The sequence below is a fragment of the Ochotona princeps genome, chromosome 16 (assembly GCF_030435755.1).
Source record: "Ochotona princeps isolate mOchPri1 chromosome 16, mOchPri1.hap1, whole genome shotgun sequence".
Lineage (NCBI taxonomy): Eukaryota > Metazoa > Chordata > Mammalia > Lagomorpha > Ochotonidae > Ochotona > Ochotona princeps.
Window position 1 is genome coordinate 31,138,417 of NC_080847.1, and position 13,390 is coordinate 31,151,806.

At 46.3% G+C, this 13,390-nt stretch overlaps 2 protein-coding genes across 3 annotated transcripts in view; one reads left to right on the plus strand and one right to left on the minus strand.

Moving 5' to 3' along the window:
• Window positions 1-774: 774 nt before the first annotated feature.
• Window positions 775-12,554, minus strand: ORC6 (origin recognition complex subunit 6). 2 transcript variants are annotated; one of them, XM_058674052.1, is made up of 7 exons: window positions 12,269-12,554; window positions 11,513-11,642; window positions 10,007-10,170; window positions 9,728-9,817; window positions 8,239-8,351; window positions 6,994-7,062; window positions 775-1,267 (listed from the first exon to the last, which is right to left on the minus strand). In XM_058674052.1, exons 1-7 carry the CDS (start codon window positions 12,331-12,333, stop codon window positions 1,149-1,151), a joined length of 750 nt encoding a protein of 249 aa, XP_058530035.1. In that variant the 5' UTR covers window positions 12,334-12,554; the 3' UTR covers window positions 775-1,148. The 2 variants fall into 2 exon arrangements, with proteins under 2 accessions (XP_058530035.1, XP_058530036.1); XM_058674053.1 differs by having other exon boundaries at window positions 12,180-12,275.
• Window positions 12,555-12,710: 156 nt separating this feature from the next.
• Window positions 12,711-13,390, plus strand: part of VPS35 (VPS35 retromer complex component) — a 37,698-nt gene continuing 37,018 nt past the window's right edge. The window contains exon 1 of the mRNA XM_058674050.1: window positions 12,711-12,844. Within this exon, the coding sequence (XP_058530033.1) occupies window positions 12,842-12,844 (3 nt within the window). The 5' untranslated portion in view covers window positions 12,711-12,841. The remainder of the gene's footprint in view (window positions 12,845-13,390) is intronic.

The window sequence follows — 13,390 nt, forward strand, 5'->3', positions numbered from 1 at the left end:
TCACCCTGGGTGTGAATCCGCAGGTCATCACTCTCCCTCACCTGTGCAATTCCCCCAATCTCCCTGCAAATTCTCAGCCCCAAGTTCCTGGAGCGCACTGCTGGGCGGCCTGAGGGTTATACCCTTGGAGCCAACCCTGCTGCTGTCGCCAGCTAGACAGGGGCAAAAAGGCCCCGGCAGGCCCCTGAAGTCACCCGTGGTTCCTGAGGAGCATGCGGGCTCAACATGACATCAAGCAGGCCCAGCCTGGCGCCACCCCTGCTGGTGCTGCCAGCTGGCAGGCAGGCCCTTATGTTCTTATTTTAGTTAAAATCATATCTGGCATTGGGGCCTATAATAATTTAATGCTATTTCCATTTTAAAATAAATACTACTTACCAAGATCATATTTTTCGGTATGAAGATATCAAAAGAAATACTGGTTTACTGCAAAGTTACACTGGGTAAGCATTTTGTGTTCACGTGTGAACCCCTGTATTCTAATACTACAGAACACTCATAGCAGTTACTGTGCTAAACACTTTGCACTCAGGTACTTCTCAAAATTATCCAGGGTAGTGCTACTTTTGTTACTATTGATTTTTACAGGGGAGGAATGAAGTTAACTCATTTGCTCAAGGTTCCACTGGTAGGTAAATGCCTGCGCAGGGTTTTAAGTCCACAAATGACACAATTTGTGGTCAGTGCACAACAATGTAGGGAAAAAAAATCTTCCCAGAGTAGAAACAAACTCTGGTCTGGCAAGGACTGCTCCATACTGGTAACAAGTACAACTTGTATATAAAAGTAATATTTATTAACTTAGTCTGTACAACACATCAATTTAGTCAAATCAGAAAGCCTACGGAAGACCTAACTGAATGCATTTTACGCTGCAGATAGGACAGGACACTGCCTTTTGCTTTGAAAACAAAACAAAATCCAAGAGAACAAAGCAAAACGGCTCCAATTTTTTCACAGAGCTGGGGGAGAAAGGGCCACGTGAGGACTCCCGCCTTATCTGCTCATCATCACGCTAAGGGTCCGCCCACTGCGCAGACCTCAGCCCCCGTGTTCGCTTCTCTGCTTTAAGGCAATCATCTTAGGGTCAAACAAACTCCCAAGTCCTTACATCTTCCTGAGGCACCACAGGTCAGTCTGGACACCATTCACTCTGTCATAGCCTTTTGAGCAATGGCAGCATTTTCCAAAATCTTCCTTCTCCATTCTTCATAATCCTGTGTCAGATCCTGTGGTCTGTTTGAGGGCTCTACCATCTTCTCTGTTGCTGAGGAAAAATCATCAAAAGAGTTCTTCAAATTTTTTGTGCTTGCAAAAAGAGATTAAAAAAAAGTAAACTAGTCTGAAGTGTTTGCTTTAGCTAATTAACATAACTGGGAATAAGAATTCCAAGACATCTAATAGCAGCTAACATTTATCAATGCCCTATTTTGAGCTTGATAGGCATGGAAGTAAACACTTTAAACAGTGCTTCATTTTCCTAAAACAAGATTTAATTATTTTTTATTTGAAAGGCAGTTTTACAGCGAGTAAGAGATCACCAGTATCCTTAATGAACATAGATGCAAAAATCTCCAACAAAATACTAGCCAACACAATGTAATGATACGTAAGACAGGTCATTCACCCAGAACAGGTGGGATTTATCCCTGGCATGCAGGGATGGCTTAACACATGCATATCTTAGCATGCTGGACTCTTTGCCATTGTTCATATCTATAATGTCAGGATACACTTAAATAGCAGAATGATGGACTTATGACTGTTTGTGAAGGACTGTTCTATAATAATAATATAGGGGAAATCATTGGTGGGGGAGGGGATTAAGGGAATGGGAATGGGAAATCCCAGAGCCTATGGAACTGTATCATTAAAAACAAACAAAAAAATCACAGATCTATAAATGAGATATACATCATATCAATAAACTGAAGAACAAAGACCATATGATAGTCTCACTAGACAAGGAGAAAGCATTGATAAAATCCAACACCACTTCATGCTAAAAACCCTAAGCAAGATAGGCACAGAAGGAACATTTTACAACACAACCGATACAATTTACAAACAAACCCAATGCCAGTGTCATACTGAATGTGGAAAAACTGGAAGCTTTCCCACTAAGATCTGGAACTAGACAAAGGCCGTCTGCTACTGCCATTGGAATTCAACATTGTACTGTAAATCCTTGCTAGAGCTATCAGGCAAGGAAAAAGAAATTAAAGGAATTCAAATTGGAAAAGAGGAAGTCACATTTTCTCTGTTTGCAGATGACACGATCCTATACATAGGAGAACTAAAAGGCTCAATAAAGAAACAGCTAGAACTCATAAGTGTTTGGTAAAGTGGCAAGGTATAAAATAAAGAAATGCAAATCAATGGCACTAGTATATACAAACAATTCCTGGGCTGAAAAAGAAGTAGTCAGCATGGTATCTTTCAAAATAACAAAGTAGATACTGAAATACTTTAGAACAAACCTAATTAAAGATGTGGAAGGTCTCTATTAGAAAAATTACGGAACATTGAAAAAGAAATAGAAGTGGAGAAATATACCATGTTCCTGGACTGGCAGAATCAACATCATCAAAACATCCATATTGCAAAAAGTAGTATACAGATTCAATGTGATACCAATCGAAATCCCAAGAACATTCTTCACAGAGCTAGAAAAAGTGATACAAAGATTCATCTGGAAACACAAGAGACCATGAATAGCCAAAACTATCTTGAACAATAAGAATCTAGCTGGAGGGATCACAATTCCAGACCTTAATACATATTATAGGGCGGCAGTAATCAAAACAGCCTGGTACTGAACAGAAGCAAAGAAGATCAGCGGAGCAGATAAGAAATACCAGAGAGAGCACCCCCCCACACACAGCCAACTAATCTTCAACAGAGAACAAAAAACATCCCAAGGAAAAAAGTTGGGTCTCTTCAACAGATGATGTTGGGACAACTGGATGACAGCCTGTAGAAGTAAGAAACAAGACCCTCAGCTTCCACCATACACAAAGATCAAATCTAAATGGATACAGAGCTAAACCTACACCCAGAAACCATCAGGCTCTTAGAAAAAAACACAGCAAACACTGTGTAAGACATAGGAGTGTGCAGACTCCTTAGAAACGACATCAGAAGCACAGGCAGTGAGGAGCAAAATAAACAAATGCAGCCACATCAAACCAAGAAGCTTCTGCACAGCAAAGGAAACAATCAAAAAAGTAAAAAAGCAACCAACAGAATTGTGCATTATACAACAGATGCAGGCTAATATTCAGGATATATAAAGAACTTCAGAAACACAATAACAAAACCAAAGAACCCTGTTAAGAAATGAGCAAAGGATATGAGCACATTTTTCAAAGGAACAAGTTCAAATGGATAACACACATGGTTCCATTTAACTCCGACAAGAATCACCCCAGGCAGAGAACTACCAACAATACCTGCTGGCGAGGATGTGGGGGAAAAGGTACCCCAATCCACTGCTTGTGGGACTGTAGACTTGTGCAGTCTCTATGAAAGTAGGTACAGAGAATACTCAGGCAACTGAAAATTCACTTAGGATTTGACCCAGCAATCCCACTACTAGGAATATGTCCAAAGCAACCTGGATCACCGTATTCACTGCAGCACAACCACTAACCGCAACTACATGGAAACAACCTAGATACCCACTGAGGGAGGACTGGATAAAGAAACTGGTGTATCTACTCTACGGAATATTATGGAATCTTACCATTTGCAACCAAACGGTCCCAAGTGGAGACCATTATGATTAGTGATAAAAGACAACTTCCATCCAAGATAGAAAACAAAAACAAATACATAAAGGTAAGTGAACACACACTTGCAATCTCACAAACGAAGGATGTAACGGAGACTAGAGTGCTAGGTATCAAAGATCGACAGAATTCTTCCTTACTTCTGAATAAAAGTAGGACTGATAAAACTTCTGAATGCATCTAGACAACAAAATACTAGCCCCTCTGCTATTGCTTATACCAACAGTGCATGACTCACATAAAGAGCAGAATGTTGGAGTCCAGACTCCAGCTGAAGGACTACTACTGTAAAACATGGCAGACAATGGGGAGGGGAGAAAGGGTAAGGGGGGAGGAAGCCAATACCTGCAATTTGTAAAATGGAAAAAAATCATTTGTCTTTATTTGAAAGGCAGTTTTACAGAGAAACATAAATGTAAATGTGGCCCCAAATGGCCAACAGGTCGTGCTGAGCTAATCCTTAGCCAGCAGCTAGGAGATTCTTCTGGGTCTTCCCGTGGGTGCTGGGGCTCAAGGACTTGGGCCATCCTCTCCTGCTTTCCCAGGCCATAAGCAGAGAGCAGGGTGGGAAGTGCAGTAGCTGGGATGTGAACTGGCACCCATACGGGATGCTGGCGCCTGGAGATGGAGGATTAGTTAGCTGAGTCAACGTGCCAGCCCCTAAACAGTATCTCATTTAAAACTCACTTAAAACCTACAGGTAGGTGCTAATATTAATCAAAAATCACAAGCCAATAGGTGGTGGTGACAATAGGTAAGTGAACAAAAGGAAACCATTAGCTGGAGCTCTTACATAAGCAAACTGGACCTTAAAATGGAAACATTTGTAGAGGAGATGAAAAAACAACAACAAAATCAATCTCCAGCAATTATAAACAGCCAACCAGCTGAACAAATGGTTCTATAACCAGGGACCTCCTATCAGACGACACCCTAAAGCAGATGCCCGGCCATGACCAACCAGGTGATTTCCCTACTATGCTTTCCAGTGCAGGCCAGTCTACAGAGACTGCTGCCCATGCTGCTGGGTGGGGCACTCTCGGGGGTCCCTCTAGTGGGGACTGGGACTCAAGGCGTGACGTCCGCACTAAGAAGAAATTTGGGACACAGGAGTACACAGGCGAGATGAACCAATGCACACTTCACTGAATTTTACTGGGCAACTTATACCATAATTGTTGTAGAGCAAGCAGGTGGATAAAGATTACTAACTAACTAAACAATAGCATACAAGCTGCCCTAACAATAGATCACAAGGGATTTGGAAAACAACCACCAGGTCTCAAGCAACAGGATAAGTAAACATGAGTTACTGGTAAACAAACAGATATAACTAAAAAAGGAATCTAACAGAACTTTGTTCTCAGATACGTTCAGGCCACAATCGCTAAAGAAAGAATTGATAGTGAAGATGCCTCACACCGCTCCAGGCAGGCTTAGCCAGCAAGACAGCCACAGTGAGCAGGAGCCCGCCTTCTGCTGCATTCTCAGTCTGCCCAGAAGGTCTGAGAGTCAGGGTCCCCTGGGTATCTGGTGGTCTGGTTTAGGGGGCAGAACTCCACAACTAATAAATCTCCACAGGGCGTGAAGCTCTTTCCACAGATCCTTCATCACTCTGTAACAGAGTGTTTCATTTTTTCTGAAGTCCTTTTCACAGTGTTAAACAAAGATTTGAACCTAGGCATTTTGTCTTCCGAGATGTTCTTAACTACATACTTCTATCATGGCCACCAATAGATTCTTGGAAAACTGTTCTTATCAAATGATTACTAATCATGATTTATTTAAAACCCGATTCTCAGGATGGGTATTTGGCCTAACGAGTAGTATGCAAATTAAGGGCCCAGTGTGGTAGCCTAGTAGCCAATGTCCTCCTTGCCTTGCATGAGCCGGGATCCCATATGGGTGCTGGCTCTATCCCAACAGCCCCAATTCCCATCCAGCTCCCTGCCTGTGGCCTGGGAAAGCAGTCGAGGACAGCCCAAAGCTTTGGGTCCCTGCATCCACGTGGGAGACCCGGAAGAGCTCCTGGCTTTGGATTGGCTCAGCTCTGGCCGTTGGGGCCACTTGGGGAGTGAATCAATGGATAGAAGATCTTCCTCTCTGTCTCTCCTCCTCTCTGTCTACCTGACTTTCCAATAACAAAAAAAATCTTAAAAAAAAAAAAAAAAAAAAAAGATGCAAATAAGATCCTTGCTTTCCACACTGGAATACATGGGTCTGATTCAAGGTTCTGGCCCCTGATGAGTTTATGCCAATGCAGACCCTGGGGGGGCAGCAGTGATGGCTCCAGTGGCTGGGTTCCTGCCACCCACATGGAGACCAGGGTGAGTTCCTGGCTCAGGACTCCAGCTCAGAGGCCTCTGTCTAACCTGGTGATGGCAGGCATTTAGGGAAAGAGTTAGTACTTGGGAGCTCTCACCCTAGGTCTCTGCTCTTTTTTTTTTTTATAGGTATAGTTCTTTTTTTTTTTTATTATTAATTATTTTGCATTATGTGACAGTTTCATAGGCTCTGGGAATCCCCCCTCCCCTCCCCTCCCCTCCCCCCTGGTGGATTCCTCCACCTTGATGCGGTATTACAGTTCAAATTCAATCAAGATTCTTTCCTTGCAAACATATACCAAGCATAGTCCAGCTACTTATTGTCTAGATAGGTTGAACAGTTTCTTGGGGAGACCATTTCTGGTCCGAAGTTAGAGCTAGTAGAATATCATCACAGTCAATTAAGAGTCCCAATATAACATCAACAGCAATTTGCAATATTATGGAATTGACATGGTTTTGAGTAACCAGTATGTTAAAAAAAAAAAAAAAAAGCAAGTCCTAACCACAGCCTATGATTTGCTCATTGACATTTCAATTTTAGTTTATATACAGGACCGGCTGCTATATACCTTAAAATGGCTATAAGGTACCATTCAGCTGTCTCGTGTCTATTTCATTTTAGTATTTAGCCATTTGTTGTGCTGAAGTATAATTTTGCTGATCTTGGCAGATTTTAGGATAATCTAGACTGGCTTGTAGCTCTAACAAGATATTTGTCGACATTTAAGGTGCAGAACATTTTTTTTGGGGGGGGGGGGCGGGTGTGCAGGAAAATCCTCAACACCATGGTGAGGAGTAAGGTCTCTGCTCTTAAATCAAAAAGCAACAGCAGCAAAAACGTTAAGTTGTTTGTCATTAGCGCAAGTAAGACTTACTCTTTGCTGGCAACTCAAACACTGTTTTCTGTTTTTTCTGTGGTGGAGTAGGTAAATCTCCAGGTTCTCCTGTGAGGAAAAATAAAAGTGTTGTCAACATTAATTCTTCTCCTATTCTTAATTGTAGTAATTGGGCATGTTTTGGCTCACAAGTAAAAATGAGAAACCTTGACTGACCAGTAACTAGGGGAAGGGGAAGGCGAGCGCTCCCCTCTTCCCTGACTTCCCTGGTCAGATCTAGTCTAGCCTCTGTGAGTGAAGGCTGGCATCTAACATTAGAGAATGCTACAAACAAAATCAATTTTGCAGACATGCAATTGTGGAATCCTAAAAAGTTTCAAAAAAAAAATCACCACGCTACTTAAAAACATAAATTTTCTCACTAAAAAATTGCTTCATACCAAATTTTCATAGATTCAGGAAGCAACTACTGTGTGTTAAAAAAAAAATACTTGGCTTGTGGCCAGTGCTGCGGCACGGTGGGTTACACTTCTGCCTCCAATGACAGCATCCCCCTAGGCACCAGTTCGAGTCCAGCTGCTCTACTTCTGTGTTGTGGGCTGAGGAGTTGATTTACATTACTTTAGCTGAGCACTCAGGAATTGGGCCTAGGGCAGTAGCACCCGGCCTTTGCAGACTCATTGGCGTCCTATTGTCCTGTTAATGGGCTTGGGGGAAAGAGGATATAATAGGGTAATAAAGAGGCTTAGGAGCAGATGGCTCCCACCACTTCTACCACCATCATGGTCTCCGTGTGTCGGTGCTTTTCGCTCGGACTTTCGCTGTGCCTACTATGCCGGCTCAGCTAGCCTCGACACTTCTGATCCCAGAAAGCAGAAGACAGCCCAAATATTCGGGGTACTGCACCCAGTGGGAGACGTACAGGAAGCCTCTGGCTTCAGTCTGGTGCAGCCCTGGCCATTTTTGCCATTTGGGGGCTCTCTCTCTCTCTCTGGATGTGTCTGCGCCTCAGCCTTTAACTCTGCCTTTCTCACTGAAAAAAAAAAAAAAAAATATATATATATATATATATACATATATTTGTTTTAATTTCTTTTAAAATTACTATCATCATTCTATGATAGAGTTCCACAGGCCCTGGGATTTCCCCTCTCCCCTCCCCAAACTCCCCTATGTTATTACTATAGCACAGCTCTTCATAGACAGTCACATGTTCATCACTGCGGGCGTGGACAACGGCAGTAACTCTGCCTTTCAAATCAACAGATCTTCAAGAATACTCACTGTCAATCTGCTGCCCGATCTTCTCCAGCTGCTTACACAGTCTATCAAATATGGCTTTTTTTACACCAGATGCGGCTACCATTTTGTTCTTATCCACTTTTAGCTTTAGAATCCTACAAAAGATTAAAAATCGATTTTGTCAAGAACAAAATAGCTTTCCTGGCCAAACAGTTTACCAACCTATTTCCTTTTCTGTTCATGCTTTAATAAGAGTCCCCAACTACCTAATTCTTCCTTTGTTCCAAACATATGTCATGAGCTATAATCATACAGATTTGTTTTTGTAAGCTCTTTATTTAGTCATTTATTGGACTGAGAGTTAAAATGCACATGGAATTTTGTTTTTGCAACAATGGAGCTCAGGAAAAACATTTGCTGTAATCCCTGATGCTTTTTAGTCAACTTCATATATTACTAATTTGCCAAATGACAACAACAGCCTCTTCTAAGTGTTCAATTCACTTAATCTAGGATCCAACTCAGGAAGAAAAAACAAATCAACCAACCCCCAACTCTCCTAATCCTAATAATTTCCCAGGAAGCACTATTAAAAAACACAACCAGGGCCTGGCACCGTGGCCTAGCAGCTAACGTCTTCGCCTTGAATGCACTGCAATCCCATATGGGCGCCGGTTCTAATCCTGGCAGCTCCACTTCCCATCCAGCTCCCTGCTTGTGGCTTGGGAAAGCAGTTGATGATGGCCCAAAGCCTTGGGACCCTGTACCTGAATGGGAGACCTGGAGGAAGTTCCTGGCTCCTGGCTTCAGATCGGCTCAGCTCTGGCCATAGTGGCCGCTTGGGGAGTGAACCAATGCATGGAAAATCTTCCTCTCTGTCTCTTTTCTCTGTATATCTGACTTTGCAATAACAATAAATAAATCTTTTAAACACACACACACACTCAAACCAAACTTCTTATTTAGGATAACAGATCCACGTAGACCCATTTTGCTCAGTATAACTGATTTTAAAAATGGAGTTATTTAACTACCCTCACTGGTTTCTGAAAAAGCCTTCTTCTATCCCTATATACACATACCTTTGCTGAACTGACAGGACATTTTCTACAAATAGCAGTGAAGAAATATCATTTCCAAGTATGGAGGTAACAGAGCTAAACATATCCAAATTAGTACATAGCCAGTGAGAAATTCATCCTTTAAAATTTTGATTTCTGTAATTTTACAGCAGTATGTTTTAAAAAAATCACACATGACCACTGTTTTAATGTCAGACTTCAACACTTACAATGGACTCTGAATTCAGAATACTTAGCTTCTCAATATAGCTGTCTGTTAGCAAGGGAATTTAAGCAGTCCTAGTCCCAACTTGCTGACTACATTCAGGGATAACTGACAATCTGGCCATTTGACCATTATTCTCAGTATTATTTATAGGAGAAAATGTGCTCGGAGTTGAAAGCACTCAGTGTTAAGTACCCTTTTGGAATAGAAAGCCCCTTTTCTTGGACGTTAAAGGAACACTCACCTGCATGCCGAGAGTACCGCAGCGGTAGTGAAAAGCGGCCTGGACAGGTCAAGCTCCACTTGCTGTGTCTGGGGAAGACTGGATTCATAGCTGAAGAAGTTTGGCGGAATTATTTGTTAGAAAATATCACTACAGAAGCAGCTGAAAACGCAAATCGAAACTTACAGGCTTTTAAAATGCATGACATCTGCCATCACTTTGGCCTTTTAAAGCAGAAAATGAACAAGGACAGAACACTAATTTCACTTTCCCAACGTAAAGGCTCTCCACGACCCGTACCTCTGCAGTATCTTTGAAGCCATGTTCACCGCTTCTGTACAGCTAAACTGTACTGCGAGGTCTCTGATTCCAACATTTGAATTCAGGCCCAGTAAACACTCAAAAGATTTAAGACAGCTCTGATACATCTTCTTGTTCAAACCAGAAAGTTTAATTAAATAAGCCTTCGGAAAAAAAGCACAAAGGTTCATATATTAGTATTCCTGAATACTTGTTTAATAAGTAGTATCAACTCTTCCAAATCAATTCGGAGGTAAATCCTTTTACTGTAAATGATTCCGTTTAGTCAGAACCATAAACACATCAAGCAGAGACGATTTGCTTGTGAGAACAATTTGAATTACTATGTACTATTAACATAGCCAAGCTGTGCTTTGGAAACCACGGAAGACACATATGTGGTTGCTTATTTTCTCAACAAAGGTGCCAATGGAAAACTTACATGGAAAATGAGGAAAGCAGTGAGTGAGCAGGGTGTGTGTACAGAGCGAGGAAATGAGCGCAGGGAACCGAAGCAGAAGATCAGAAATTCTGAGAAAGCAGACTCAAGGATATGACATCAGGGCAGGGTCACCTCGGACCAACAGGAGCTTGCTGGAGCAGCACTCCAGGATAAAAAGGCGTCGTAGGCACGAAGCCATGAGTCACTCAAGTGCAAAGTCTGTTCGTGAATATTACAGTTTCACATAAGGGTTCAAGGGAGGCTGCAGAAGGCCAACATAGTTTGCCTTTCTTTACTTTTCAAAAGATTTAATTATTTTCATTGGAGAGGCAGATTCACAGAGAGAAGGAGACAGAAAGATCTCTGGCTCTCTCCCCAAATGGCTGCCACGCCTGGAGCTGCGCCAATCTGAAGCCAGCAGTTGGGAGCAAGGTCCCGAGGCTTTGGGCCACCCCCATTGTTTTCCAAGTCACAAGCAGGGAGCTGGATGGGCAGCGGAGTGCCCAGGACATAAACCAGCATCCATATGGGATGCAGGTACTTGCAGGCAGAGGATTAGCTGGTTGAGCCACCCCCCACAACATCACCACTTAATGTCTCCATGGTGACAAAGGTACATTACACACAGCACACTGCTTAATCCTCATAGTCCTACCAAACGGAGGCCTGTATCCCTACTTCAAGAATGAGGAAAGTGGAGACTCACCGAACCAGTAACCAGCTTAATGTTTGGTCTCAACACCTAACTGCTGACTCTACAGCTTGTTCCCTGTGAAATGGAAAATTTAAAACCTGTGCTTTAGGACAATAAGCTAGAGCTGTGTGGAAGACAGCTTCTAGCGAAGAAAGAGGTGGCCAACCAATTAGACGGTACAGAATATTGTATACACAGAAAAAAAATTCCCAGCTAATTGTTGATTCTAAGGTTTATCCGGAATGACACACAAAAAAAGCCGGGGGAAGGGAGGAATAAATCAACAGATAAAAGTGTATCCTTTTGGCTCCCCCCCCCCGCCCCAAAATAAAAAATAAGTTACAGCTGCATGTGGCGTTGCCGCGCTCACCCTGTCCAGCGGGTACTTCATGCAGGAAGCTGCGAGGTCCAGGCACATGACCGCGTTGCTCGTCTCGGTGGTGCGAGCAGACAGGCCAGCACACTTCACCTGCGACAGGCGTAAGTACTCCTCCGCTTTCCTGGTTAGAAAGACGGACAACGCATCCCCTGAAACTGCAAGCGCGCAGCGCAGCCAGCTGGCCTGCGTCCCGCGCTCAGTTCCCTGCAGGTTCACTCAGGGCCGGGAGGACAAGCTCTCGCCGAACCAGCACCCTGACTGCAGACGGGGGCTCTCCGGCCAGAGGGAAAAATCCAGCCCTTCCACTGCCGGAGGGGGCACGTGCGATCAGAGGTGGGCAGGGTGGAACGGGGCACCCAGCCACCACCCCGGAGGGAGGGCATGTAAACACCGACTGCCCGCTCCCCTCCTGCTTCTGCTCAGTGGGCCTGGGAATTTGCATGTTTAGTAAGTGTCAAGAGGTTGCTCGCCTAGGGAACCTCTGCTGCCAACGTCGACTTGACCGAACTAAAAGAACTTCATTTCCGACACGCGGGAGATCCGAGGCCCTGTTCTTAAATCTTTAAGGCGGCCGCCTGGCCGCGCTGCAGCCTCCTGGGGTTTAATTAAGGCGGACTCCCGACCAGCCCCTTCCCGTCCCACTCGGCATCTCACAGACCCGGCAGACCCCACGGATGTCCACAGCCGCCGCTTCTCGCCACCCCCAGCCCCGTCGCGCGGGAGGATCGGGCCTCGCCCCCGGCTCACCTCAGCACCAGCGGGTCCGCCAGCCCCAGGCGCGGGGCGAAGCGCTCCAGCAGCGCGGACCCCATGGCGCCCGCACGCTCGGCTGAGGCGCGACAAAACGCGCGCCCGACGCGGCGCCGGCCAGTGACGGCCAGGCCCGCCCCGTCGCGCCGCGTGACTGGTGGAGACGCGTCGCCGAGCCCAGCCCACAGCCCAACCCGGCCCTGCTCCGCGCGCTTGCGCACCACGCGTGCGCGCGCCTAGGCGGATGTTGTGAACGCGGAGGGCGGCTCCCTTGGCCTCCCGTCCTTCCTAACAAACGCGTCCCGCTCTGCCTCGCCTTCCTGCCTGCCGTCTCCAGTCTGGTGGCGGAGCGAGCGCCCCTGTCCCGCAAGACCCCGCGCAGTGCGAAGACGCCGGGCTGCGCCGCGCGGCCTGTCAGTCCGGCCCTGAATGGCAGGCGCCCATGGCCAATGGCGGGGCCGGCTGCGGGCCCGGGGGCGGGGCCGGGCGGGGCGGGGCCGCGGCGTCAGCTGACCGCGAGCGGCTCCGCGCGGGGTCGGTGCTGCCTGCTGCGGGCTCGGGGGAGTCGCCATGGTGAGTGCGAGGGGGCGGCGGGGCCCCGGCCTGGCCTGCTGCTGCCGCGGCCGCCGGTGGCCGTGGTCACCCTGGAGCCCGGAGGGTGGCGAGGGGGCCGCTGCGGCCCGATGGGGGCGAGGGCCCCGGCGTGGCCTGCGGAATGGAGGACAGACAGGCCGCGGAAGGCCGCGGGCAGGCTGATCCGGGCCAGGGTGGGCGGCGGCTCCCGGGCTGCGGCGGCTGATCGGAGAGCCGGCGGCCCGCGGAGAAGCCGTCTCTGCGCGGAGGCCTTGGCCGTCCTGGAGAGAGAGGCCTGAGGCGGTATTTCAGAGCAGGGAAAGCCGGAGCGTCCGGGCGTGCGGAGGAGGAGGGCCTGAGGCTCCGAGGTGGCGCCGGACCCGCCCAGATGTGGCGTTTCCACCTTTGTGCTCAGTTTTGTTCCACGGGCCCCACACACACCCTTTTCTGTGTTGGCCTTTCTTGGGCCCACAGACCCCTTTGCTGCAGCGTTTGCGAGTTCTGGGCACCTGCTTACGTGAATTTCCTGGAAGGATTCCTGCAGTC